Consider the following 26,788-nt stretch of genomic DNA (forward strand, 5'->3'; position numbering starts at 1 on the left):
TTCTTTACTTTTATAATAAAAACTTTGCTTGGTATAAATCAACTGTCAGAATCTGTAGATTCTGTAACACAAGAGACATGAATGAAATACTTGCATGTTCTTTTCAAGACCAAGAGACTATTGGTGGACAAATAGTGACTTAGATTTATCAGGCTCTTCACAGCAGTGGAATCACAGAAATAGAAGTTCATAAGAAAAATAGAATACTTTCTATAGGGTATAGATGACAAGAATATGTTGCACTGAAATATTTTTCTTTTGGGAAGTTTTTGCCTTGGTGCAGAGTGATCTTAGCACAAATGCATTTGCCATCATACCATGTAAATAGGATTTTATAGACTTTCTGTTCAATTAAGAATCTCCTAACTTCAGTCCTTTGCTAAGGCTTAAATTCCATTCTTTCTAAGATTGAATAAAGCATGCCCCTACGTTGGGATAGTTCAGTTTTTAGTATGTAAAAACAATCAACAATGTCCCTTTCTAATGCTCATCAGTATAGACAATTGTAGGCCTGACAGTTTTAGAAATTGTGCAGTAAAGGGCTTTTAAGGAAATATAATCAGTATTACGGAGAGGCATTAATAAACCATATTATAGCAGAAAGTAAGAGCTGGAGAGCTATCTAGATTTGGGTATGGAACTTTAAAACTTAAGAATGACCAGCTGAGGCAGGAACTTTTAAAAAAAGATGATAAATGAGGTTCTTAGTACTTGAAACTCTAGTGCATCAGAATAGTAAGAGAGTGTCAGGGCTGCTCAAACCAACCTTGCACCCAATGCAAAGAGTCTTTCTCAGTCCCCCTCACTGACTTCTACAAATGAGGAAGGAAGCCTGGTCCATTGTTGAGGGGAGAGAGGGTGGTAGCTGGTTAGTTGTTCAGTAGTTCTTTCTTATCAGCCCTAGAACTCCATATATTCCTTTAGCAGTATAGAATAAGTCTCCTCCCTCTTTCACATGATTACCTTCAAAAGTTTGAAATTAATTGTCACCTCCCACTTGGACTTTTCTGCTCCAGGCAGAACTGGAGCCAATGGAGTATTTAAGCAGAAATGGATGACTATCTTTCAGAGCTGCAGTAGAACAAGTCTATTTAAGAGGGAGAATGGACTTCATAAGCTGTGTGGTCCCTTCCTACTCAAGGAACCATATTATAGCACAAAGTAAGAGCTGTTCCTACTCAAGGAATAATGGTTAAAGTATGGACCTGATTCCCTCACTGGTTTCTGGTCCACTCATCTCCTTCACTGTCCTCTTGGCACTTTGCATAGGGTCAGTGACCTGATAACTGCACCTGCTACTCCAGATGTGATCGCACCAACATGATTGTAATAGGACCAATATAGTGTGGATGTCATAGGATGGAGAAAATGGTCCTTACCCCATTCCTCTGAGGATGGAGCTGAGAATCTAAGGGGCTTTGGCATATGCAGAACTGCTCTGAGTGAGACAAGGTCATTTGCCGATTGCCTTGTAGAGGGGTGAGGGGTTAGATGAGAGAGGAAGAAGGTTTCAGATAGAAATGGTGAAAGCCCTGTGCTCCTCAGGATGATGCTCTTCCATCCCTCCAAATCCTCTTTTAATGTTTCAAAATCTCAAGATAAATCCATTCCTTTGGAAGTCAGTGAAGGGGCTGAGTACACACTGAGGTGTCACAGGGAAATGAAAAATTGTATAGAAGGATGCAAGACAGAGACAGACAGAAGCTTGAGGAAGTAAACTAAGGGAACTCTCAGCTGGCAGGACAGGGCATTGACTGGCTGAGGAACTAGGATTTGGGCCTCCGTGTCGAGCAGGGGGGATCCAGTTGACATTTAGGTTATATGAAGGCTCTTTAGCTTAAGACTGTGTTAGTTTCTTTAGTAACCATATCACACTTTTAGTAAGCTTTTAATCAACTCAAATTCTTAGATCATTTTTTTATAGGAATTGCTGTCTAAGGTTTTCCACATCCTCTATTTATGTAATTGGTTATAGAATATAAATGCAGAACTTATAGATTTGCTATTTCATCTGATTAATTTTAGGTTATTGCTTCAATTGACTTAAATAAGTTTGAGTGGTTATTCTTTCAGCTGGTGAAACTTAACTATGTCTGTTTCCTATGTAGGTATATATGACATATTTAACTATCATTAGCATGATATCTTTGTTTTCATTAAAGTCATTAATAAAAATATTGATCAAGTAAAAAATTAAGGCTTTATCATAATATTCTACTAGACATTTCTTTTACCAATTACAAAGATTTACTGATCACTTTTTGAGTATGCATTTCAACCATCTTCAAAACCGCCTACAACTACTAGACTCCACTTTATTTTTGTATTCACAAATTTATCTTTGGAATCTTTTCCAGAATTAAGATATACCACATGTAGAAATCTTACTCAAAAAAATAAAAATTAAAAAAAAAATTTATTCTCATGAAAGTTTCTAATGGTTAAAATATTCTTTTCTAATTATTCCCAAACTATCTGAAAACCCAGTCTAGAATTTTCTAGAACCTTTAATTACAAATCTGTATACTCTAATGAATATTTTCCACCAATGGCTTTTCTTATAGGTGAAACAAGAGGATTTTTTAATATTATTATTTTGCAGGGGAGTAATTTTCATGCACTGTGCCTCATGCTGTGATATCCCACAGATCTAAAACTCACACGATCGCTATATAGACCTTTCTTCTGACCCATACTTTGAGAAGATTTCAGAATATGGCAGAGATGCTAGTGTTTGAATATATATCATTACAATATCTGGCTTCTTTCATTTATGTAGTAAATGTTTATTGAACACCTACAAAAGGATAGATAACCAGCTAGATGCTAGGAATATCTCAAGGAACAAAATCAACCTGATCTTTGCTTACACAAAGCTTACAGCTTAAAGGATACAGATGTTAGATAATCACTTAAATGAAAATTGTTACATATGGCATGAAAGAAATGTGCAGGGTGTTATAAGAGCAGTAACTGGGAGACCTGTTCTCAACTGGAGAGTCAAAAAAGGCATTCTTGAAGAAGAGACTGATAAATGAGTAAGAGTTAAACACAAGAGAGTTGGAGTTTATATTGAGAAAATTCAAATATGTGTATTAAGATTTCTAGGTGGAAAGAATAAAGAGAATGATGGAGGAGCAATATTTGCAGAAATGAAGGCTGGAAATGTTCCAGGGTTGAAGAAAAATATGAGTTCATAGATGAAATTGACCTCTGAAGCCTGAGCAGTATGAATGAAAAATTATTCTGGTGGATACATGGAAAATAAATTGCAAGGGGATCGAACTGTATGTGGGAAAACCAATTAGGAAGCTATAGTAGTCCAGCAAGAGATGATGATGGCTTGGATGTATTGATGGCATTTGTGGATATGGAAAAAAGTAAAACGTTCTGAGAATTATGTGGAAGAGTTTGAGTAAATAGGATCCATTGAGTGATTGGATTAGAAGCGAGAAATAGAATCCAGTGAGTGATTGGATTAGGAGTAAGGGAAAAAAGGGTGTCAAAATAGACTCCCAGGTTTCTAGCATGAATAGATGAGTAGATGGAGAAATGCCCGTTGCTAAATTAGGGAGGATGGAAGTATGTTCAGATTTGGGGGTCATCCCTGACTACTTGAATTAAGTGGCTGCTAAGAATCACAACTAGGAAAATGAATAAACCAGGTCACCTGTAAGTCCTTTGTATCTTATAGTATGGAATTTCCTGAGCTTCACAATAAAAGTGATGCCTAATTTTAATCCTGACATTACATAAAAATCTGATTCTACATCATAAGCTATAGGGAACTTGATTCCTTAAGACATGAAGTTCAAATAAAACTCTAGACTGTCATTCCAGAGATCGTGGCGTACGTATAAATTCTGTTGCTGAATCTTAAGGCAGTTTGGATATGGGATTTCCATTCTTGCATTTATAATTATCTTTTTTGGAAAGTAAGATCGCCCCTTTTTATTTTGGAAAATAAGATTAATATTTTCTGTTTCTGTTGATCGTGGAGGAGGGTTATGAGCCATAGTAAAGATCCAGGAGGTTGGAGCAGAGCTTTGTTCTTTTACAACATCTGTCTAGATTTGATCAGTGCTTCAATATTTGTGACTGTAATCACCTGGTCATTTTCTTTTTCTATCTGTTCAGCATGCAACACACATTGTGGAAGTTGCGATTCACAGGCCAGCTGTACCTCTTGCCGAGATCCAAGCAAGGTCCTGCTCTTTGGGGAATGTCAGTATGAGAGTTGTGCCCCACAGTACTATCTTGATGTCTCCACAAAGACATGCAAAGGTAAGGCTCTTCCTGAATTGTACAGCAGTTCTTTTACTCAGTGGTGCCCCTTTGCTATAGATGTCCAATCTATAGATGTTCCCACATTGGGAATATACTGTCATCATACATTTATACTTTCTCTGATGATAGCAAGAAGTCATTATGCATGTATGTATTCATGTATTCATTCGTTCATTTATTTGTAAAGCAAATATTTTTGAGTACCTATTATGTGCCAGACATTGTGCAAGAAGGTATTGGTAACTAGACTAGGGAGGCAAACTGGAAAACCTCAGGTTGTGTTTGGCTCACCTAATATTCCAATGTTTTAAACCTTTGAATATTTGTCTTTTAAAAATCAGAAAATTTCACATACAAAAATGGAGATTTTCAATTTCTTTTGAAGAAGTCAGAAGATCTGGTGATACTGGGTTTTCATTCCCACAATGCAACAGTAGGTAGAAGATGAGTAGCTGCTGTTTTCATTGGATAAAAAGCATGATCTCTTCAGGTCCCCACTGTCCCCACCATTCCCTATTCTAACACACCAGGCCTATTTCAAAGATTTACATTACCTTCCTGGGCCCTGTAGGCGCTTGCATTTAGAACTCTAGATTACTAGGCTATGCTTGATGAGGCTAGGAGTTGTGTCTGATTGGGTCATCTATGCTTGACATACTTAAATGAACGAAGACATAGTCCCTGTCCTAGAGGAGTTTATAAGGAGGTAATATCAAAACCTAAGTGCCTTTTTGTTTTTCTCCAGTGGTAGCAATTCTTGGGGTTTTGTTCTTTGAATGGCAGTGCTTAGCCAGATGAAAAGCAGAGTGACAGGATAGATTTTTCTTGCTCCTGCTCCATTTCCCTTCTCCATTCCTCCATTCCACTTTCCCTCCATCTCTCCAGTTTTGCCAGAGAAGCTAGGGCTCAGATATGGAGGTCAAACGTCTGTCAAAGTAAACTTGGTATACTTTAAGTCTTTGCAAAACTGCATACTTTCCATTTCAAGAAATGCTACTTGGTTGTCAGCTTAGGTGGTCTGCTGTGCTCAAGACCACAGAAGCTTTCCTGTTTTTTTTCCCTTCTAGCCAGTGGTTGTCAGCTTGTGGTGAAAACGAGATTCCCACAAATCCTCCCTGTTGAAATGATTTCATAACCATGCTGGCAGTTTTCAAGGCTCTGTTTTAGTCATGTTCCCTCAAGACTGTTTTAGCCAAATAAATAAGTGAGATTAACTTTATAAATCTTCTTGGAAGCACGTGTAGTGTCTCACATATTTAGCTGCTTCCTTGGGACTTAGAAATATTACATCAAGGAAGAGAGAAAAGTGACTAAGGAGAGCTTTCCCCAGCTTCCTAGCAGGAGAGGAAGGTGGGGGCATGGTAGCACCGAGTGGAGCTATTTCTCCAGGATAAACAGTTCAGCAGCAAATATTATGAAACTGTTACTATGTGCCAGGCACTGTGCTAAGTTCTTTACAGTCATCATTTCATTTAATCTTCACCATAGCCTTATGCCATAGGTACTATTCTTATCTCTGTTTTACAGTTAAGGAAACCCAGGCTTAAAAAGTTTAAGGAAGGTGTGTAAGATATGCAGATAGAAAGTGGCAAAGCCATGACTTGCATTCAGACTTACCTGACTTCAAAACCCAAGTACTTAACCATGCCATCATGCCCCATTTTCCACGCATGAAGGATTTGCCTCACCAACTAGAACTTTGGTTTCAAACATGAGTTTTCTGACTGCATCTGAACTGCCTGCACCATTAAAAACAAGAATCGACACATTTTCCTGTGCGCCAGTCCCTGAGCATGACTCGGTAGTTCTGATGTTAGCCTGATCAGCTGAATTTCTAACAATACCCCTGGATTATTTGCACATCTAAGGCTGGGACCCACTAGAACATAAGCTCTTTGAGGGCAGGGTCTACACCTACCACTTTATCCCCGCATTCAGTACTGTGCATCCTGTAGGTGCTTATTGAATGAACATGGAAACCAGCCAGGTCTTCTGTTCTACAGGAGAGCTTGTTTTTCAGTAAGCCCTTTCTTTTTGGGCGGTTCCTTTATGCCCTGTTTAATTCTACCATTGTCGGTTCTTTCTGTTGTGTTGGTCAGCATCTGATTTTTGAGACGTAGAGAGTCACACAGCTGGTGACAGTGGAGGCAACAGATGCATTCTTAGTTGACTCTCTGACATCCTTTACCTCTTGAGTGTTCGGAGGAAGTCCAATTATGTTTGTGGAGCAAATTGGCCACTCTCGAGAACAGGCTTTGCAAGAAGACTCCGTGGCTCAGGGATAAAGAACTCTGGGGCCCGTGGAATAAGATCAAGTTAGTGTGGCTCTTGGAGGAGCCGCTGACCAACAGGCTCTGTAGGAGCACAGAGCGATCCTCGTACATGCTCACGTCTGACATAATTAGGAAACACCAAGCCTCAGATTGGCGTTTGGGCTGCTACGAGCAGAGCCCCCTTAGAGCTCACTTATCTGGTATCTCTTACGTTGTCCTCACTTATGTGGCTTTTCTTTCTAGAGTGTGATTGGAGTTGCAATGCATGCAGCGGGCCGCTGGGGACCGACTGCCTGCAGTGCATGGATGGCTACGTTCTCCAGGACGGGGCCTGCGTGGAGCAGTGCACGCCATCATTTTATCCGGACGCGGGCCTCTGCAGGAGTAAGTGTCCCAACTCGCAGATCTGGGCTCATCCAAGCGTCAGCCTCCTCTGACTTTACTGTTCTGAGAAGGAACCTGTGGCAAGTTTCAGTTCTGGCTTCTTATCTAATTTCTGGTTTCTTTCCTAAGAACTTTCCTTTGGTATAATCATAATGTCTCTCTTTTCTTCTCCCATGCCCAAAAACAACATTTGCTGAAATTTAAGTTCACTATGGGAATTTGGGGGGTATATGGCCACACAAACAGGTATGTTTTGACCATTACTTTTAGATTTCCTTAAAAATTGAACAGTTACGAGCTCCAGATAGAGAGGTCTGTGTATTCTGGTCTTCTGAGTACATGGAAAGACCACATGATTCCACCATCTGCCTCCCAACCCTGTATAGGAGGTGAGACAATTAAGTTCGCAAACTCATCCTAGAAAAAGTGCTGCATGCCTCATTGCTGAATATCACTACAGTCACCTTTGAAGTACTCCCCTTGGTGAGCTATGCACCGATGCCAGTGCCTAGTCCACCATTCAAAGCAATTTTGGCACTCATTTTCTGGAATGACCATCAGAACTGTTGTCGAGTTACCCTTGATGTCCTGAATGTCATCAAAATGTCTTCCTTTCAATATTTCCTTTGTCTTTGGGTAAAGAAAGAAGTCATTGGGGGACAGATCAAGTGAGTAGGGAAGGTGTTCTATTTTATAAACATTTTTTATAAAATAAAAAAAAACATTTATTTGTTTACTGGCTAAAAACTCCATCCCAGACAGTGCCGTGTGAGTTGGTGCATTGTCGTGATGAAAGAGTCATGAATTGTTGAGAAAAAGTTCAGGTTGTCTAACTTTTTTACGCAGCCTTTTCAGCACTTCCAAATACTAGTATACTTGGTTAACTGTTACTGTTAGTCCTGTTTGTACACATTCATAATGAATAATCAATTCCTCTGATATCAGAAAATGTTAGCAACATCATTGCAGCAAGTTCACAAACTTAAGTGTCAGACCTCGTATACCTTATATTTTACGATCGCCTTTCTCTGGCCCAGTACCCTCTTCACTCTCAATATAGCATCACAAAATCCGTAGACCCTGAAACGCCCACACACAGAGCACAGGCAGCATTCCTGGGACCATTCTTGGGAGACCCTGTTAACTGAATGGGTAAGTCAGGAAAAATTGACACTTCAGCGAAAGCACTAGAGAGAGCCAAAAATTAGTTAATAATAGTGATAATGTATGATATCTGTCAATTTCGAGTTTACCTAGTATTTTCCATTATTTAATTTGATCTTTCCTCAGGTTGCTGGGTAGGACAGTATGTCTGCTCCCCTTTTATAGGCAAGAACGCTGAGGCCCACAGAAGCGGAGTGACTAGTTTTGTCACCCAGTTGTAAATAGAGTAGTCACACCCAGGAGCCCAGTCCTGACTCTTAGTCTGCTTCCTTGCCCAGCACACCAGCTTGTATTGCTCCTCGTTTCTAACACCGCCTGCCTCTCCATGAGGGCCAGGAGCCCCCTGCAAAGCCATACACGTTCTTGTTGACTTGACTTCTGTCTTTCAGGCTGTGACGGCCACTGTCTGCAGTGCCAAGGGCCCCAGGAGTGCACCCGCTGTGAAGAGCCATTTCTCCTCCTGGAAGCCCAGTGTGTCCAGGAATGTGGGAAGGGATACTTTGCAGATTATGCCAATCGCAAATGCACAGGTAACTTGGTAACTGTGCTGAATTCTCTGGTAGAAGTGAGGGCAGCAAGCAAGTCAGGTGTGCTGATCCTCAGGTAACCAAACAGAATCGGAATAAGAAACAGAATGAACACCCAGGGACGTTGACCCAAGTAATTGATGGGTTCCTATGCACATCTGCCAATTGCTGGTTAAATAGAATATAGACCTGCGGGCCAGTAATTCTCTTGCACAAATTGATATTGTCCCTAAAGGTCTTTACGGAAATGAAGCCACTATTTTATAGAATGTAAGCTTATGTTAAACTAAGGTACAGTACTCATTAAAAGTGGATCAGCCCTGCTGCTATGGGCACAGAATTTTCAGTGTGTAGACTAAATTTCCGGTGACCCTGATATTGCTGTAATATCCTTAAAGAGTAGGCTTTCGGGGGCCAATTGAGTGCGACACATTGACCTTTTATTATGAAACTAAAGTTAAACCCAAAGTCTTAATCTTCTTGCCCATTGAGTTATTCATGAGAATTTCTTCAGTGCTTTCTCATCATTTCTGTCAAAGCTTGGTTCTGTGTGCCCCACTTTAAAGAATACTTGACATTTAATAAACATGCCATTACCCTAGCGTGGCATTTTACATTTCGCCAAATTTCCTTCATCTGCATTATCTCATTTAATGTTCACAAAGAACTGGTAGAATATGGCGGACACTGTGACTCCTGTTTTGCAAGTTAAAAAAAGAAGAGAAAAAGAGGCTTAAAAGTATTAACCAGGGCAACATAAAATCAGATATTCGACCTCAATTTTTTTTATTCTAATCCCGGGCTTTTAAAGTATACTGTGCTGCGTCTCACAAAATCTCAACTATGGAAGCAGAAAAATTAGGCACTGAACACTCAGTTTGTAGACAATGATTAACTTGACCCAAAGAAATAATCTATGGTCCTTTAAATAGCTTGCTCTCCTCATGCACTTCAAATAATAATAATAATAATAATAATAATAATAATAATAATAATAATAATAATACAAGAGTAGTAGTGATGGTAGTAGTATGATTTAGACCTTTGGTGTGCCAGGCACTGTTCTAGTCACAACATATTACAACACAGGTGATCTTCTCAACAATCATTTGCAGTAGGTGCTACTAATTTCCCCGCTATTAAAACAAGAGAATTGCCCCACAGATTGTTAAAGGAGCTTGCCCACGTTTGGCAGCTGGTAGGTGGTAGAAGAGGAACAGTACCCAGAAAGGGCCTATGCCCTTAATCACTATAAACTGCCTCTCTAACAAGTCAATATGGTTAACTTTGTAAACAATCCATTACTGTGAAACCTTTTCAGAGCAGTGTGTAAAGCCAGTGTGCTCCTCCCTGTTTTCTTTTCCTTCCGAGGGGGAACAGATCTCTATGCAATTCTTTTAGAAACTGTTGAAATTCTCTTTTACTGCTGTTGGGGGTCACGTGTCAGTTGTGCGCGCACTCTCCGTTTCTTTATCCCTGGTGGCCCTCGCTGGATGCTTACGCCTTCGTTGTGCCTCATTTAGTGTGTCCTCTCTTCGATAGCCTGCCCTCGGGGGTGTTTGCAGTGCAGCCGCAGAGACAGGTGTCACCTCTGTGACCATGGGTTCTTTCTGAAGAGTGGCCTTTGTGTTGCCAACTGCATTCCTGGCTTCTCTGCCCACTCCTCTAACGATACATGTGCTGGTAAGTGCTTCTTCTCTGGTGGGCTGATGAATTCACCTGTAATTTCTCCATGCAGAGGCTGAGTTTGCACATACAATTGGCTCACATGTTATAAAATGTAGGATTCCCATTCTGAGAAAAACCCTGGTGCTGTTAGGAATTAGGGACTCTTTATAAAACATAGAAGATTGGGAACTCTCTGCTTCTAAGATTTTTGGAGAGGAAAAAGAAGCAATTTGTGCTTTAAGGTCACAACTATCAGATCAGAAATTTGGCATAAAACTAAATTATGTTCCTGAACTACAACCATGTTTTAGAAAATTACGTATATACTTATAGATGTAATTTATTTATATTTATATAAACTTGTAGAGCTAATTATGCTAGGGTGCAATGGTGCATCCTTTGTGCACAAGCTGGAGATAAATTATAAATAAATAATGAATAGTGTAAGGAGCCTGACCTACTAGGATCACAATCCATTTATTTAAAACAAGTGGATTTCAAGCCACACTGCCATTAAGAATAAGGTAACAAGTTAAAGGAATGGAGTTAGTCTTGTCCAGCAGATCAATGGATACTTCATCTTAAACAACAAAGAGAAGCAAATTTAACTTTAGTATCAATTTTGAATCCCACAACTTTTATAGGGAATGAAGCTATTATAGCTGAGCATTCCTTGGCTTTTGAGTGTCCTTCATCAATAATGTGAGACATATTTTAACCCCTGTAGTCAATCATATTTTTCATCTCTGTATTCTGATCTCTAAAGATACTAAGACTTCATATGGGGGGAAATATCTTTGGCTTATCTTATTGGGATCCTTCTAAAAATCCCAAGTTTATGACAGTCAGCTTATTCCTCTTGAAACATAATGGAAGGCAACGTGCAAAAATGAATTCCACTTTGATTAGAGGAATCTTACAGTAGAAGTCGTCCCCTTGAAACTTAACATTCCCAAAAGGTCCTGACTGGCCTACACGGAGAAGGAAACACTACCCATTCAACTCCAGGCAAAACAACTTGTGGGAGACAGAATGAATCCCACAGGATGGTCGGAAATGAAATCTTAATTCATCCATTAGATGTTTTCTATGGACAAAGATTGTAAAATTTTAAAACAAAGTATATATATTGCATATGAATTCTGAATATGAGCCATTGATAATCCTACTACATTGTAGGTTAACTGGTGCTGTTCTAGAATTGGTATCACATACTTGCCTCTTTTCTTGCCCTTGGTGGGTCTGATGATCAGCTGTGATAGATGTAGTAGGATAGGTCTGTGGTTCTTAAACCTGGAGCCCATTAGGATTACCCAGGAGCTTGTAAAATCACCAAGGTCCCACCCAGAACACATAAGTCAGAATCTCTGGTGGTGGAGCCCACGTATCCGTGTAGTTTTAGAAGATCCCTACATGATGATGACGGTGATGGTGATGAGCTATAATTCCCGTACCATAAAATTCATCCTTTACAAAATGCAGTTCAGTAGTGTTTAGTATATTCACAAAGTTATGCTGCCATCACCGCTATCCAATTTTAGGACATTTTACTCACCCTAAAAGAAAATCCAATAACCATTAGTAGTCTGTCCCCGTTGTCCCCTCGCACCAGCCCCTGGCAACCATGGACTGCTTTGTCTCTATGGATTTGCCTATGCTAGACACTTCACATAAATGGAGTCATACAATGTGTAGCCTTTTATGTCTGGCTTCTTTCACGTGACATATGTTTCCAAGGTTCCTCTCTATTGCAGTGTGTATCAGTATGTCATTTCTTTTTATGCTCGAATAGTATTCCATTGTGTGGATAGACCACATTTTGTTTATCTGTTCATCGGTGGATGGACATTTGGGTTGTTTCCACTTTTTGACTATTATGAATAATATTATTATGAACATTCATGTATAAGTTTTTGTGTGGATATATGTTTTTAGTTCTTTTGGTTTATAGGTAGGAGTGGAATTGCCGGGTCGTATGGTAGCTGTGTGTTTATTTGTCCAGGGAACTGCCAGACTGTTTTCCCAAGTGCTGCACCATTGTACATTCCTTCCAGCAATGTATGAGTGTTCCAATTTCTGCACATCCTCAGGAACAGGTTTTATTGTCCTTCCTAGTGGGTGTGAGGTGGTATCACATTGTGGTTTTAATTTGCCTTTCCCTGATTGCTAATGATGTTGAGTACCTTTTTGTGTGCTTACTGGCCTTTTTGTATCTTTGGAGAAATGTGTCTTCAAATTCTTTGCCTATTTTAAAATTGGGTTATTTGTCTTTTACTGTGTTGTAAGAGTTTTTATGTGTTCTGGATTCAAGTCCCTTTTCAGATATATGATGGGCAAATATTTTCTCCCATTCTGCGGGTCGTCTTTTCACTTTCTTGCCAGTGTCCTCTGAAGCACAAATTTTTCATTTTAATGATGTCTAATTTATCTATTTTTCTTTCGTCACTTGTGCTTTTTGTGTTATATCTAAGAAAGCATTGCCTAATTCACGATCGCAAAGAATTTACTCCCTGTTTTCTTCTAGGAGTTTTATAGTTTGACATTGAGATCCTATGTTATTCTCATGTGCAACCAGAGTGAGAACCACTGGATTAAAAGGAAGCTGGTCATGTATAGTAACCTAGTGTCTCATCTTTGTAGCTCTAGATGAACACTACAAGCCTATTTCTTAAACCAACAACAAAAACTAATTACTTAATTACCAAGCCTGACCTTTCGACTCGTGTTTTCCAGGCAAAATACACACTCCTGGTCTTCATGTGAACGGCTCCCTCATCCTTGCAATTGGTTCAATGAAGCCCCTGGATTTTTCGCTCCTGAATGTCCAGGACCAAGATGGCAGGGTCGAAGATCTTCTGTTCCATGTTGTGAGCACCCCCACCAATGGTCACCTAGTGCTCTCAAGGAATGGAAAAGAAGTTCAGCTCGACAAGGCTGGCCATTTTAGCTGGAAAGATGTGAATGAGAAAAAAGTGCGTTTTGTGCACAGCAAAGAAAAACCCAGGTGACTCAGTGTTCTGTTGTTTTCCTCCTGCCTCCTTTGTACCAGCGCTTTGCACCTACCCCCACCACCGCCACCCCCTTTTTCTCCCTTCTCTTCTGGGGAAGATCGATACTCCACAAATGCCAAATGCTTTCAGCTGCCTGTCATCATTTCGCTGTAATTGCTCAGAGAGTGTGCTTCTGTTAGAGGCATTTTCATTTTATCACATAATTATGGGTAATTCTCTGATGTGACGGGAAAGTTTCTGGAACAGTTACCCAGTTTTTTGGCCTAGCAGAAACAAAACCGGTTATACACCCAGATGGTATGGTGGCTTCTTCAATATTAGGGTAATACTGGAAGGAAGGAGTGTCTAGAGGAAGGAGTACACACTTTTCTAGGTGTTGTATGGTTCCTAGGATTTCAGAGTTGGAAGGACACTAAGAGTCACAGTTAACTTTTCATTATCCACTTCATGGGATTAATTGTGGTTCATTTTTAATCCTGATCCAGTCTTCCTCTGATACCTAGCACACTTCTAGCTGTCTTCCCCACCACAGCTGACATATGCTTCAGGAATACAATTGAATGTTAACACTAAGCCAAGCAGTACAGTCATGTAATTAGCAGAGTAGGTCTGCTAAATAGAAATCAGAGAACACGCCCCAAAGATTATCCTCTTGGGTTATCCTTTACCCTGCTCTGCTTCATTATTGCAGATAATGCAGAGCAGACTATATGTGTAAAAAAAGAGTTGATACCCATGAAACTGTGACAAGGACACAATGAATATTTTGTACTGTCACCACTAAACTTGAGATTTTGTTTTTTAAGGGTTGGGCTAGGAGATAGGTGGGTAGAAAGGTAAATGGCACTTTCTCTATTTGCAGTTCAGAGCTGGTGAGCGAGTAACCTCAAAAGACCATCTTATAGGAATAAAAACAACTAACATTATCTGAGTGTCTACGTTCCCAATCTCCAGATAGAGAAACTGAGCTTTGAGAGCATAAGTAATCTTGCCCAAGGCCTTGTAGCCTCTGAGCACAGAGCTGAAACTCTAACCCAAGGCTCTATGGTTCCATAGCCCATGCCTTTAGCCACTGTGCCATTTAGCCACTGTGATTTCTGCCTTCTTAATAATAGTGAGAATAAGAGGCATGCTTCCATCCTCAAGGGACATACAGAAGTATGCTACAGATGAGCTTAAAACTCTGGTGTTTGATGACATAGAATCGTTCTTCAAACTCATGCTCCATCTCCTGCGTTCATTTTGCTGCAAGTATAGTTCTTAAGTGTTTGCATCTCTCTCTCTCTCTCTCTCTCTCTCTGTCTCTCTCTCTCTCTCTCTCTCTCTCTCTCTCTCTCTCACACACACACACACACACACACACACACACACAGATCTATACCTGTAGTTATTTGTCTTGGAATCACTTGTGAAAGCGTATAAAGTAAGTAAAGCTTAAAAGACAACCAAAGTGAAGCCTCTTGTCCTTCTAACCTCTTTAATCTCTCATTACCTATTTTCTTGCAGAGTCAGCCTTGCACCCCTAAATGGAACAAAGAATGAAAACTACTTTTTAGGGAACTTTTTGGTACTTTTTTGGGGAACCCATTTAACATTGGATTTTCTTTATCTAAAACTTTTAATGAAAGTTTTAATGAGAATAAGAAGAATAGCAAAGCAAACAAAGTGGTAGAAACTCATGAAAAAAAAATTACATGTCTCTGAACGATACGAAAACAAAAGGGACAGCCTGCCACGTAGGTCCCATGGTTTTGTTTTTCTCCCATGAGAACAATGACCGTGATTCTTTAGGACTGGAATTCTTTAGGATCGAATTCCTCTGGGATTGGAATGCTCCTGTGGAGTATAAGACAAATCATAAATGTAGTCGTAGTAGCTGTGATAAGCTGGCATTGCTGAGATGCCGAACACAATTATTGGAAGTTCAGTGCCACCAAATATCATTTTTTTCCCCAGCAGGTTGGTAGTAACCACCCCTTCATTATTCTTTTGATTGCTCCTATCAAGTGTATGCTTTTAAAGTTTGGAGGTGGGAATGGAGCGGGGCAGGAGTTAAATGGGCAGAAAATGAAGGGGAAGATAAAATTGGAGGGAAGACAGCAAAGCCTTTTTTTTTAAAAAAAAAATAACAGGTTTATTGAGATATAGTTTGCATTCAATAAAATTCCATTTTGAAGTGTAGTGTTCTGTGAGTGTTAACAAATGTATACAGTCTTGCAGTCTTGCAATCTTGAGATTACAACCACATTCAATATATAAAAGTTTCATTACCCCCCAAAATCTCTATTCACAGTCACTCTCTTCTCCAGTCCCTGGCAACTACTGGTCTGTTTTTCACCCGTATAGTTTTGCACTTTCTGAAATGTCATGTGAATGGACTCATATAGTATGTGATTTTTGTTTCTCACTTTTGCCATAATGCTTTTGAGATCCATCTATGTTCTTTCATGTATCAGTAATTAGTTCCAAGAATATGTTATAAAGAACTTTTAAAATAGTGGTCCCTATCGTAAACCCAAATTCAAAACCTCTCATAATGCATTAATCACATATCTTACCAGCCCACAGTGAGGTTTGGCTTTGAAGGGGGCAACTCCTACCTTCCCCTCCAATAACCTCTAAAGCTGCTAGTAAAACCCACAGCAAAGAGTGAATCTTGTTTTGTTTTCTTAATTAGGATTCTTTGGTTGTAAGGAGCAGAAGTTCACTCAAACTAGATTAAGAAAAATAGTAAGGTTTGCAATAACATTGCAGTTACAGCTCAGATCTCGAAGATGTCAAGGGAAACTGGGCTCCAGGGCAAGCCTGGAAGCTTGAATCAGGAATGGGAAGGAAGCGGACTCAATTCTTATCTCTGTGTCTCAGCTCAAAAGTTTCATTGATCTCTCTCCTACAGACCCACTTGATCTATATTCTCATCAACACGATGGTTTCTCCTTATTCAAGTGGGGACTCTCAGGGCAGTTCCAAATTTCCAGGGAATAATCAGCCTTCCCTAGTCCAGTCTACATCAAATGTTGTATGTGGGTGGCTGGAAGGGGATGGATAAATAGTCACGTAATAAAAACATTGTAAACATTGTTATTGGGGACCTGTTCCTGTGAATTGGCCTGGTTTGGGGAGAGAGTTTGCAGGGAAGAGAGACTCACTGAGAACTAGTCAGAGACAGTGAGAGATTCCTTTTTATTCTTCAATTTTGCCATTAGTATTGGTAAAATATATTACTAACTTGTCTTGGCCTGACAACTGATTTTCCACCTTTTATATATTCAACTTAGAAAACGGGAAAAAAGTTTACGTAGTTGTTGTGTTTTAACGAAATCTAATAGTACACAGTAGTTTTACCTACATCTCACTATGTTTATCTTTATCTCGTCATTTTTATTTATGGTATGAATGTTATATTGCTGTGGTGGTTTGACCCAAATTCCTGCATGCATAACCTTAAAATATTTTTAATCCTTGTCTTTCTAAAGACTAATTTAATGATTATATTTTTCTCATTCCTCACTTGGGGGATCCTTTTTAGGAAAGGTTACTTTTCCCTGAAAATTAGTGACCAGCAGTTCTTTTCTGAGCCACAGCTGATCAACATACAAGCATTTTCAACACAGGTAATAAAAATGTTATGCAAGTAATAATTTTACATGCCTACCAATTCTCAAGCATAAATCAAGTTTACTTGCAGTTGTTGCAAAATGATTGAGCTAAATTAATCTTGTCTCAGTTTCCCCATGGAATAGTCTTTAGGACCTGAGGGCAATAACAACAGCAACAACAATTGCTAATATATCTATAGTCCTCTTTGTCGTGTTTCTCATTTAATCCTCATGTCATCCCTATGAGGTATTATTAACCCCAATTTACAATGAGGACTCTAAGTCAGGTGTTCTTGTTGTTAAGACTTTCCTTATTCTTAGATAAATGAGTTTGTTTTGTCTAAATGTTTCTCTCTCACGGATATGGAATTATGTTGGCTCCTTTTAATTATCTTTTATGTAGCTGGACTGCATTTTTTCATTTTGCAGTAATGAGTGGATATGATTAAGGATCTGTTTAAATGATGTGCCAGTGTGGTCACCAGCCAAGCACTGGTCTGAGGAAATCATGATAGATTCTGTAAAACTCAATGTGATGACTCTTCTGTTCTCATCAGTCATCTCTGTCAAGTGGTACTTATGTATCCAGAATTCATATAGTGGTAGAAGCTCTTAGTAATTGGACTCGGGGGACTGAAAAACTGAAATGTGCAAAGAGAGTAAGAAGATATATATTCTTAAGCTATGAACATCAAGAGAGTGGGATATCATCATGGGGAACCAAAGCTACCAAAATTTCCAGAACTCAGTAGTGTGTTAGTCATGATTCAAGGAAGGACATGAAATCATTGTTTTTAAACTGATATTTTTATATCTTTGGTCCAAAAATAAAAAGACCGTGGACCGTGGCTAATATGGACTTGAACTAGAAGTGGCTGCCAAACGGTATTAACAGCCCAGCTCAACTCTTCCTGATAGCATTCTCACTTTAGGGTTGACTGAAGTTGAGAAATGATTAGAAATTGATCCTAAGTTAATTTGATCTCAGGGTATGAATTTTGTTTTAATTAAACCTAAAATATGTGACCTCTGTAAATATGGGCCAGAGAGCCACATCAAGTCTCAGGACTGACTGGCTTAGAAGTTTTTCAGTACTTAAAGTCAGGAGTTCTGTTTTGTTCTTTTTGTTTGTGAAATTACAGTTAATCTAAACAGGTGAATAAAAGGCCTCGTATAGGTATTAGCAAGCAGCTTTCTCACTGAGATGGTGACTTCCCATGATTCCCTGATTTTTGTTTGTTTGTTTTTCCAGAATCAAGTGAGATAGCAAGGGCACATTTTTATTTTATTTATTATATGAGAAGCTTTTATCATTTTAACTTTTCAAAAATGGAATTTTAGGAATGAATTTTAATTTATTTTTGTTCATTTACATTTCCATGATATTTCAACATGGTCTTGAGCCTCCCTGAGATTTTCTCATGAAAGTTAATTTGATCTTTTCCATTTATAGATTTTGACATCACCTTTGACCTCTCCTCTTTAGAATCCGAGAGGCCATTCATTCCCATGTATAAAACCACAGCTTTTGAATTTTCACTCAGTAATTCTGAGTAGCTATCATCCAGTTTCCTATTATATGATTATTATAATGATGCATTAATTAGACATTACTTTAATAGATATTGAAATCTCCAGGAGACCATGAGGGGTGGTTTTAAACAACAACAACAACAAAAACCATTTGGATTAAAGAAGGCTATATGCTGAGAAAAATCCTAGATGGTTCGACTTCAAAAGAAATGAAAAACTAAGATAATGTTTTTTTTTGGCTTCTGGCCTTGGTGTTTTTTTTGGGGGGAAAGAGTGAGTTTTTTTCTATTTGGTTCATTAACTTTTATTTTTATGAGAGAACATTTTATCTGCTTATTCAAGTTGGTGAGAGGAAACCTGCTAATCCTAGGGAAAGCATATTAAATTTGCTATATTAGCAGTGCCACATGAATTGACCAGGTGGTTGTCTTACTGAGACCATGATCTTGTCTAGCTTTATAACCTGAGTTGGAATGGGCCCCTTCAAAATATGGATGAGACAGCTTGAAGAAAATTACTAAGAGGGACCAGAAATAGCATGAATTCAGAATAGCCTAGAGTGAAATGCTCAACTCCCAACACAAGTACCAAAATTCCATACCTCTTAGTCTCTCTTGGATGCACACAACTGTTCTGGTTGCCTGACACTGAGCTGATCTCAGTTACAATGCAGAGGATGTATAAATCAAGATAGCAGAGACTACAAAGATTTTGAAGCAAGTAGCTCTTTTCAATTGCCTCTGATGAATACTGTGGTCTCGAAGTGACTTGAGAAACCTCTAGAACCAGAAGTGTGAAGTACTCTCATTTGCTGTGATTACTATGACTGACCATACCTTTGACAAATACTTTGAATATGCAACAGTTTGGCACTTTCCTAGAACATCTAGAATTCTGTAAAAAGCGTCAAAATGTCAATCAGTTGTACACCATTGGTATCTAGCCCACTGGACTGCCCTCTCTTTTCCTGCTAAATGGCTTCTCCTTCCCTTTTTTCCCACAGGCCCCCTATGTGCTGAGAAATGAGGCCCTCCATATTAGCAGAGGAAAGAGGGGAACCATCACCACCCAGCTGCTTGACATCCGAGATGATGACAACCCACAGGATGTGGTAGTCGAAGTGCTTGATCCTCCACTTCATGGCCAATTGCTCCAAACGCTTCAGTCCCCTGCGACGCCTGTCTATCAATTCCGGCTAGATGAACTCTCCAGGGGCCTTCTCCTCTATGCTCATGATGGCTCGGACAGCGTTTCCGATGTTGCAGTCTTGCAGGCCAATGATGGACACTACTTCCAAAATATACTGTTCCACGTGAAGACCGTGCCCAAGGTACATGTCATTCCCAGAGCTACCGTTTCCTTGTCCTGGAAGTGAAGTTTTGTTGATGTTGTTATTTTGCAATATTCATAAAGTTAAGATATGGGTAGTGATTTATTTATTCAAACACTTATTAAGGACCTATTATGGCGATACTTAAGACTTTCAAAGATTAAGAGAGCACAGTATCTAATCTCAGGGGGCAGTATATATTTTGTTAGGAGCACCCTTGACCTGAAAGACTGAGCCCCATATTCTCTACAAAAGGGAAGCTTTTGTATTTTCATGTTGACTTGCTGCTATAAAAATGCCTCATTGTCCACTGAGCCTTTTGTCTCCTGCCTGAGTATGATCGTAAAAATCAAGTGCAATGGGGTGGCTGGTTAGCTTAGTTGGTTAGAGTGTGGTGCCTGTAGCACCAAGGCTGCCGGTTTGATCCCCACATGGGCCACTGTGAGCTGCGCCCTGCTTAAAACACAAAAAACAAACAAACAAACAAAAACAACTTAGGAGTTCGGGGAATATTTTCTCAATCCATTGAGATTTTGCTTGCTGGCAATTGTCAGTTGGGCTCAAATAAATTATTGCATGTTTTCTCTTAAAAAGCAAAAAAAGAATCAAGTGCACCCCTGTTCTTGTCTGCTCTTCTAAAACAGCTCAGGCAAGGTATGAAATGCATGGTCCAGTTATTATAATGAATCGAAAAGAATGAGTTCAGACATTCTATTGTTCAGACATTCAAAGTAGGATGAGTGAACTCTTTCTGTTAGTATTCACAGGAATCCTTGATCTAGGGTGTAGAAGTTCAGTAAGACTGGGTGTCTCAGCCTGAGTCATTCCCATGACACCTCCATATGTGTTTGCCATCTCTACAAGCACCTGTCCTATTATTTACTTAATATCTTTCTTTGAATCAACTTACTACTTTGTTGTGGCCTCATCCTAATAAATAATGCTTGTGACATCATGGACTTAATGTAGAATTATATTTTTTTCTAAAATACTAAAATTAATGCATAACCATTTTATAGAATTTCATCCATGTGCTACATAAAATATTCTTGGATACTATTAATGGGATGGCTATCACATTTTGGCATACACTGGGCTAACCCAGACTAGCACAAAGAGACCAATTGAAAGATATTTTCAGAACCATTAATTACTTGATGATATTTCACTACAAGTTCTTCTCTTATAGCAAAAATGGCTCTTTCCCATAGTGGTAGACTGGGAGACTTATAATTTTGGGGAAATTTTCATTCTAAATATCAGTACCTAATGAGGTATCATTAATAATTAGCTAGAGAAATCGGTTTGCTGAGGACAGGTGAGAAATCATTTGTCACTTTCTCACCAATGATCACTCAAAATTTGTGATCGATCCTCGTGAAGGTGAGCAGCTGAATCTAAGATGGTCTGTAGCTAGTTTCTCAGGCTCTCATCTCATTATTTTCAGCTGCTGAAAACAGTGATGGTGAGATAGATGGGAGCACTAAGTGAAGGCTGATTATGAGACAGAGTTGGCAGATAGCCACCTTGTAGCTAATCCTAATTATCACCCTCTTGCAATCGCCCTGGGAAATGAAGTTTAATTCTGAAAAGATGAAGTCTAGACAGACACAGAAAGTTTTCTTTTCTTCCTTCTTGGTTTCTTTCCAAAGATTGTTACAGGACTTCAGTGCAACCCTAGCAGCCACCTTTCCTATCATGGTTTCAATCTGCATGTTTGGAGCACAACTCAGTGTATTGTGTGGTATGACCCAAGGTTGAAAGGTATTTCTAGGATTTTAGCTGCTTTCACTACCGAAACAAAACAAAGAAAAATAGAATTTTGATTTATAAAGCATAAGCACAAAACTTGAAAATCCTTGTGGTACTCATAACTTGGCAGTCATGTTGCTATTTACAGTGTCTGTCCCTCTTTTCCTTTGCCATCCCTCCATGCCCTGTGCTGTGCTTACCTGTCCATCAGGTAACTAATGGCTTCTAAGCCAATGAATTGGGATAATGAAACCAGGGACTAGAGCCCTGACATCCATCAAAATGTACTACTAATAAATTTGACATTGTAATACTGATACTATTTTATAAATATATACTACACTTTTTAAGAAATTCAAAGTACTTTTCCTCATACCTGTTCTACTGATCTTTACACTATCTTAGCAAAGAAGCTTAGAATCAAGGCTATATGACCTCATTTCTTCTAAAGGAAATTCTACTATGGATAGAAGGTGCTTTTGTTTGTTTTGTTTTTAACCTTTATTGAGCACTAATGCTTGATGTAAATTCCATTTTATCTTCATAATCATTCTAGAATGTTTGTACAGTTATCATCTCTAATTTTCCAAAAGAGGAAACTAAAAAAAAAAAAAAAGAGGATTAAAAACATTTAAAGAGGTTTAAAAATATTTATTTTTCATAAAGGTATTTTGTGCTAGAGCTGTGATTTCAACTCAAGTGTGTGCATTCTGGTTCCTCACACTTAACCACATGGCTCTTTTCATTCTAGCCCATATTTTTCAATGTTTTTTATATATATTCTTACCTCCTTCATGGACAGAATAGACACAGTAATTTAGTCATTTTCTCAATGTCTTGTCTAAGCAGTGTGGGCCCGAAACCTCCTGGAATCTTCCTTCTGGACCCATCTTGTTACAAGTGGACCTATTTATAATCATTAAGCCTCCTGGAACCTAAGAAGAAAAAATTGCCTCAACTGTTAATGGCTTCCTGTAGACGTATAGTCAGACATGATTGATTTTGCTTTGACAGCTATTTCTGAACATGGGCATCCGAGACCTTATCCTGAGGCTCCCTGTGTGCTAAATTTTGAATGAGACCAATTACTGGCTGATGTCTAGCTGGTGGCTTAAATGGAATGGCCAAATGGGTTAGGTCTAATTCCTAGTGAATGGATGTACAAATTAATCTCAATGTTGTTCAACAGAAAATTTAACCTGGTAAGATAGATGGACAGGAGGGAGGAATAAGAACGGAAGCTTTTTGAGAGCAGGAACTGTTTCAGTCTTACTCTGTTGAGCCAGGCACCTCAGAGTACCTCTACTGATGTTGGCCTGGCCCATCTGGGACTGAGGATAGGTGCTGTTAATTCCACTCTTGTTTTTCAAGTTCCATATCACTTCCCCCAAACTTATGTTTTTATCCTTGGCCTGGCAGGGCGTAAACTTGACTGCTACCCCCCAGGCTTATACTGAGTCACCAAAGAGAAAATAGACCCAGGATTGATGTTGAAACATATTCTGTTAGGAGGAGGAGGCAAAAGAAATAAAAAAGATTAAAAGGTAATAAAAGAATGCTCTGCTGAACAGGCTTTCATTAATTGGGTGGATTACCAAACCGAAGCCTCCTAGAGATATGATTCTAATGCAGTTCGGCGTTTAATAAGGGCCAAGCTTTTTTGGTGGATTTCTCTCCACTGCTGAGCTTTCAAGGAATCACCCTCTTTTTCAATAATTAAGGCGTCTCTGGAAATCATGCCTCTTTTTCCACTTTGACAACAAATCTGATGATCTTTCTGACCTCATTTGTTGTTGTTTGAGCAGTTTTCTGCAACTGGGTAATGCTTTGATGTTAAAAGCCCCCAAGTGTCATGCTGTGAACTGAATGGAAAATTCTATTGCTGAGAATCCTCTCTGGCTGTTTGACCTTGTAAGGCCTGTGGGCAGCTAAAAGCCCTATTATGCCCTCAATTTTTTTTAAAAGCTATTCTCCCATTGGTTATCTTGCAGAGACACAGTTTGATAATAAGAATGTTTGTGAGAATTATAAATATCAATGGCAAAAAAAATGTTTCTTTTTCTGAATAAGAGTCTATCTCATAAATAAATAAACCTTCACTACGTGTTGGGGTTTCACATTTTTGGACTTGCTTAAGTTGTTCAATTTAGTGTCTTGTAAGATGCATCGCTCAGCATATACACTCAAAAAATCTTTATTGATTATAAAAAAGTATTTGTTTGTTTGTTTATTTATTTATTTATTTATTTATAAAGCAGTTGAACTCTACATGGAGAGAAGTTTCTATATTCTTGACCTGAAGGAACAAGGATTCTTTTTAGACACATTGAGAAACACAAAAACAGTCCAGTTGTCTTTCTATCATTCTTCATCCTGGTAAATAGCATTAAAGTTTCACCTTACATGTGTTGCCCCATGTGATCCCTCCCTAAAATCTGCAATGTTCTACAAGATTACAATTTAAAAGCTATGGTATAAATGAACCTTTGCAAAATAAGGTGTATTTACAGAATAAATAAAATGTTAGGGTTGACATTGACATAGACTATATCAAATTATAATCATTTTCTATTTAATTAAGTTTTACACTTTTTTATCTTGAATACTTTAGCCTGGGGTTGGGGTATACTATCATTTGAGCTCATCATTTGTGTGCCAAACTTTAATTTGGAGGTGGGGAAGTTTTCGTTTTGTTTGTGGATTTTTTACTCCAAATTATAGAGACATGGACTCTTACTTCTGGTTTACAACATTAACATTTTTATTTGTAATACACTATACAATGGGTAAAGTTTTTTTACAAATATTTCTGTATGTCTATTATTCTATGAAATGAATTAGAAGAGCTATTTAATTTAAAGCACTGTTTTAATTATGCCCCCATAATCCTTTATTGGGATTTCATTGCCTTGTAATGTAGTACCCTGAAGGAAATATAAAACATCACTCTTCAGAAGATTAGTTAACTGATATTATGGCTAATTTCTTGAGTTTACAGGGATATATGCACCATTGTGCAGAAGAAAAAGAAAAAAAAAACTACAAGGAGATAAAGACATTGCAAAATGGGGAAATTAGGCTAAAATTTTTGGCTTTTTGGACACCTCAGCTGTAGAAAAGATGGTTTATAGCTTTCTATCCATCTCTACTTAAATCTTCCCTGGACCATCTCCTAAAGGAAAGCAACCAGTAAAAAAAAAATCCTCATCATAATGAGTAGGAAGAATTATACTTCTTTTCCTTAGACAGTTGTATGTTTCTTCTTAAGTATTGTAAACAATAATTAAGAAACAGAGACAAATGTATTATCCTATAATAAACATAAATATTATAAAATGTCTGTCTGTAGCGTTTTTGGGAGAAGCATTCTAGACCCATCACGATCTCTACCCTGGGTCCTGCTTCTTACTCTTTAGCATGACTCCACATCTCATGAGGATCTTGTTATAATAAAATGCAAGTGGCAATGCATCAAATTAAAAAGCTGCACAGTAAAGGAAATAATCTAAAAAATGAAAAAGCATCCTATAGAATGGGAGAAAAACATTTGAAACCGTACATTGAAACCATATATCTGATAAGGGATTCATATGTAAAATATATAAGAAATTCAAACTACTCAATAGCAAAAACACAAATTGGTTAAAAATGGGCTAGGGACTTGCATAGATATTTCTCAAAGGAAGACATACAAATGGCCAACAGGGACATAAAAAGGTGCTCAATATCACTAATCATCAGGGAAATATAAATTAAAACCACAATGAGATATCACCTCACACCTGTTAGAATGGCTATAATCAAAACGACAAAAGGTAACAAGTGTTGATAAGGGTGTGGAGAAAAGGGAACCTTTATACACTGTTGGTGAGAATATAAATTGGTACAGCCATTATGGAAAACGGTATGGAGGTTTCTCAAAAAATGAAAAATAGAACTACCGCATAATCCAGCAATCCTACTTCTGGGTGTATAGCCAATTGAAATGAAATCAGTGTCTTGAAGAGATATATGCACTCACAGGTTTACTGCAGCATTATTCACAATAGACAAGATGTGGACACAACCTCAGTGTCCTGCAATGGATAAATGAATAAAGAAAATGTGGTTTTACATATACAATGGAATATTCTTCAGCCTTAAAAAAAAAAAGGAAATCCTGCCATTTACGACAGTACGGATGAGCCTGGAGGAAATTTTGCTAAATAAAATAAACCAGACACAGAAGGACAAATACTGTATGATGTCCTTAAATTTGGATTCTAAAAAAAGTTGAACTCATAAAAGCAGAGTAAAATGGTGGCTGCCAGGGCTGAGGGTGGGGGAGATGTTGGTCAAATGGTGCAAAGGCTCAATTATAAGAGATGAGTAAGGTCTGGAGAGCTAACATACAGCATGGTGACCATATTTAATAATATTGTACACTTGAAATTTGCTGAGAGAGTTGATGGTAGTGTTTTCACCACACACACACACACACACACACACACACACACAAACACACACACGCACACACACAACCATAGCTATGTGAGGTGATGGATATTTTTATTAACTTAATTGTGGTAATTATTTCACAATGTAAATGTATCAAAACATCATGTGGTGCACCTTAAATATATACAATTTTTATTGGTCAAGTATACTTCAATAAAGCTGGTGAGAAAAATAAAATGTAGATTCTAATTCAGAAGGTCTGAGTCTGAAGGTCCGGGGTGTGGGTCTGAGATTCTGAACTTTTAATAAGCTTCCAGGTGTTGCTGATCTCTGAATACTGACTTGGAAGTACTGTCTCCTAAAAATGTACACTTACACAGGAATTACAGGGAATTGTGTTGTTCGAGGGTAGTCAAGACAGAAATGTAGTGCGAGAGACTTTCGGGGATGTGTGTTGGGGTCACAGTGCTTACTTACTTGGAATATGAAAACCACGTTGCCTCATCAGTCCAAGATTGTGGTTGTTGGTGTATGACTGATCTCTGTAGCCATAATCAGAGTTGACAAGGCTGCTGCTGTTAGAAAGATTTCTAGCAATTAAGACACCTGGGTCCAAGTGTATTATGTTGTGTAAAACTCTGCTGGAGTTAATAGGACCTTTTCCTCCCAAGAATTCTGGTAGATGACATGCCAAGCTCTTGGCATGCTTTGATATTTTGGTAAATAATATACTACATCAGTTGTGAAAGGAGAAAACTCTGTGGGATTTTGCTGTTGAGCATTAATCACAATAGAAGGTGCCTTTGCTGCTGTTCTCCCGGGA

General features: G+C 38.5%; 1 protein-coding gene across 1 annotated transcript in view; it reads left to right on the top strand.

Annotated features, from left to right (window-relative positions):
• The window catches only part of FRAS1 (Fraser extracellular matrix complex subunit 1), a 421,740-nt gene that overhangs the window by 264,079 nt on the left and 130,873 nt on the right, over positions 1 to 26,788 (top strand). Inside the window, exons 23-29 of the mRNA XM_033106538.1 lie at positions 4,138 to 4,284; positions 6,804 to 6,944; positions 8,498 to 8,638; positions 10,178 to 10,318; positions 13,037 to 13,307; positions 16,844 to 16,928; positions 19,450 to 19,776. Coding sequence (XP_032962429.1) covers positions 4,138 to 4,284; positions 6,804 to 6,944; positions 8,498 to 8,638; positions 10,178 to 10,318; positions 13,037 to 13,307; positions 16,844 to 16,928; positions 19,450 to 19,776 — 1,253 coding nt within the window. The remainder of the gene's footprint in view (positions 1 to 4,137; positions 4,285 to 6,803; positions 6,945 to 8,497; positions 8,639 to 10,177; positions 10,319 to 13,036; positions 13,308 to 16,843; positions 16,929 to 19,449; positions 19,777 to 26,788) is intronic.

This window comes from Rhinolophus ferrumequinum, chromosome 5 (assembly GCF_004115265.2).
Source record: "Rhinolophus ferrumequinum isolate MPI-CBG mRhiFer1 chromosome 5, mRhiFer1_v1.p, whole genome shotgun sequence".
NCBI lineage: Eukaryota > Metazoa > Chordata > Mammalia > Chiroptera > Rhinolophidae > Rhinolophus > Rhinolophus ferrumequinum.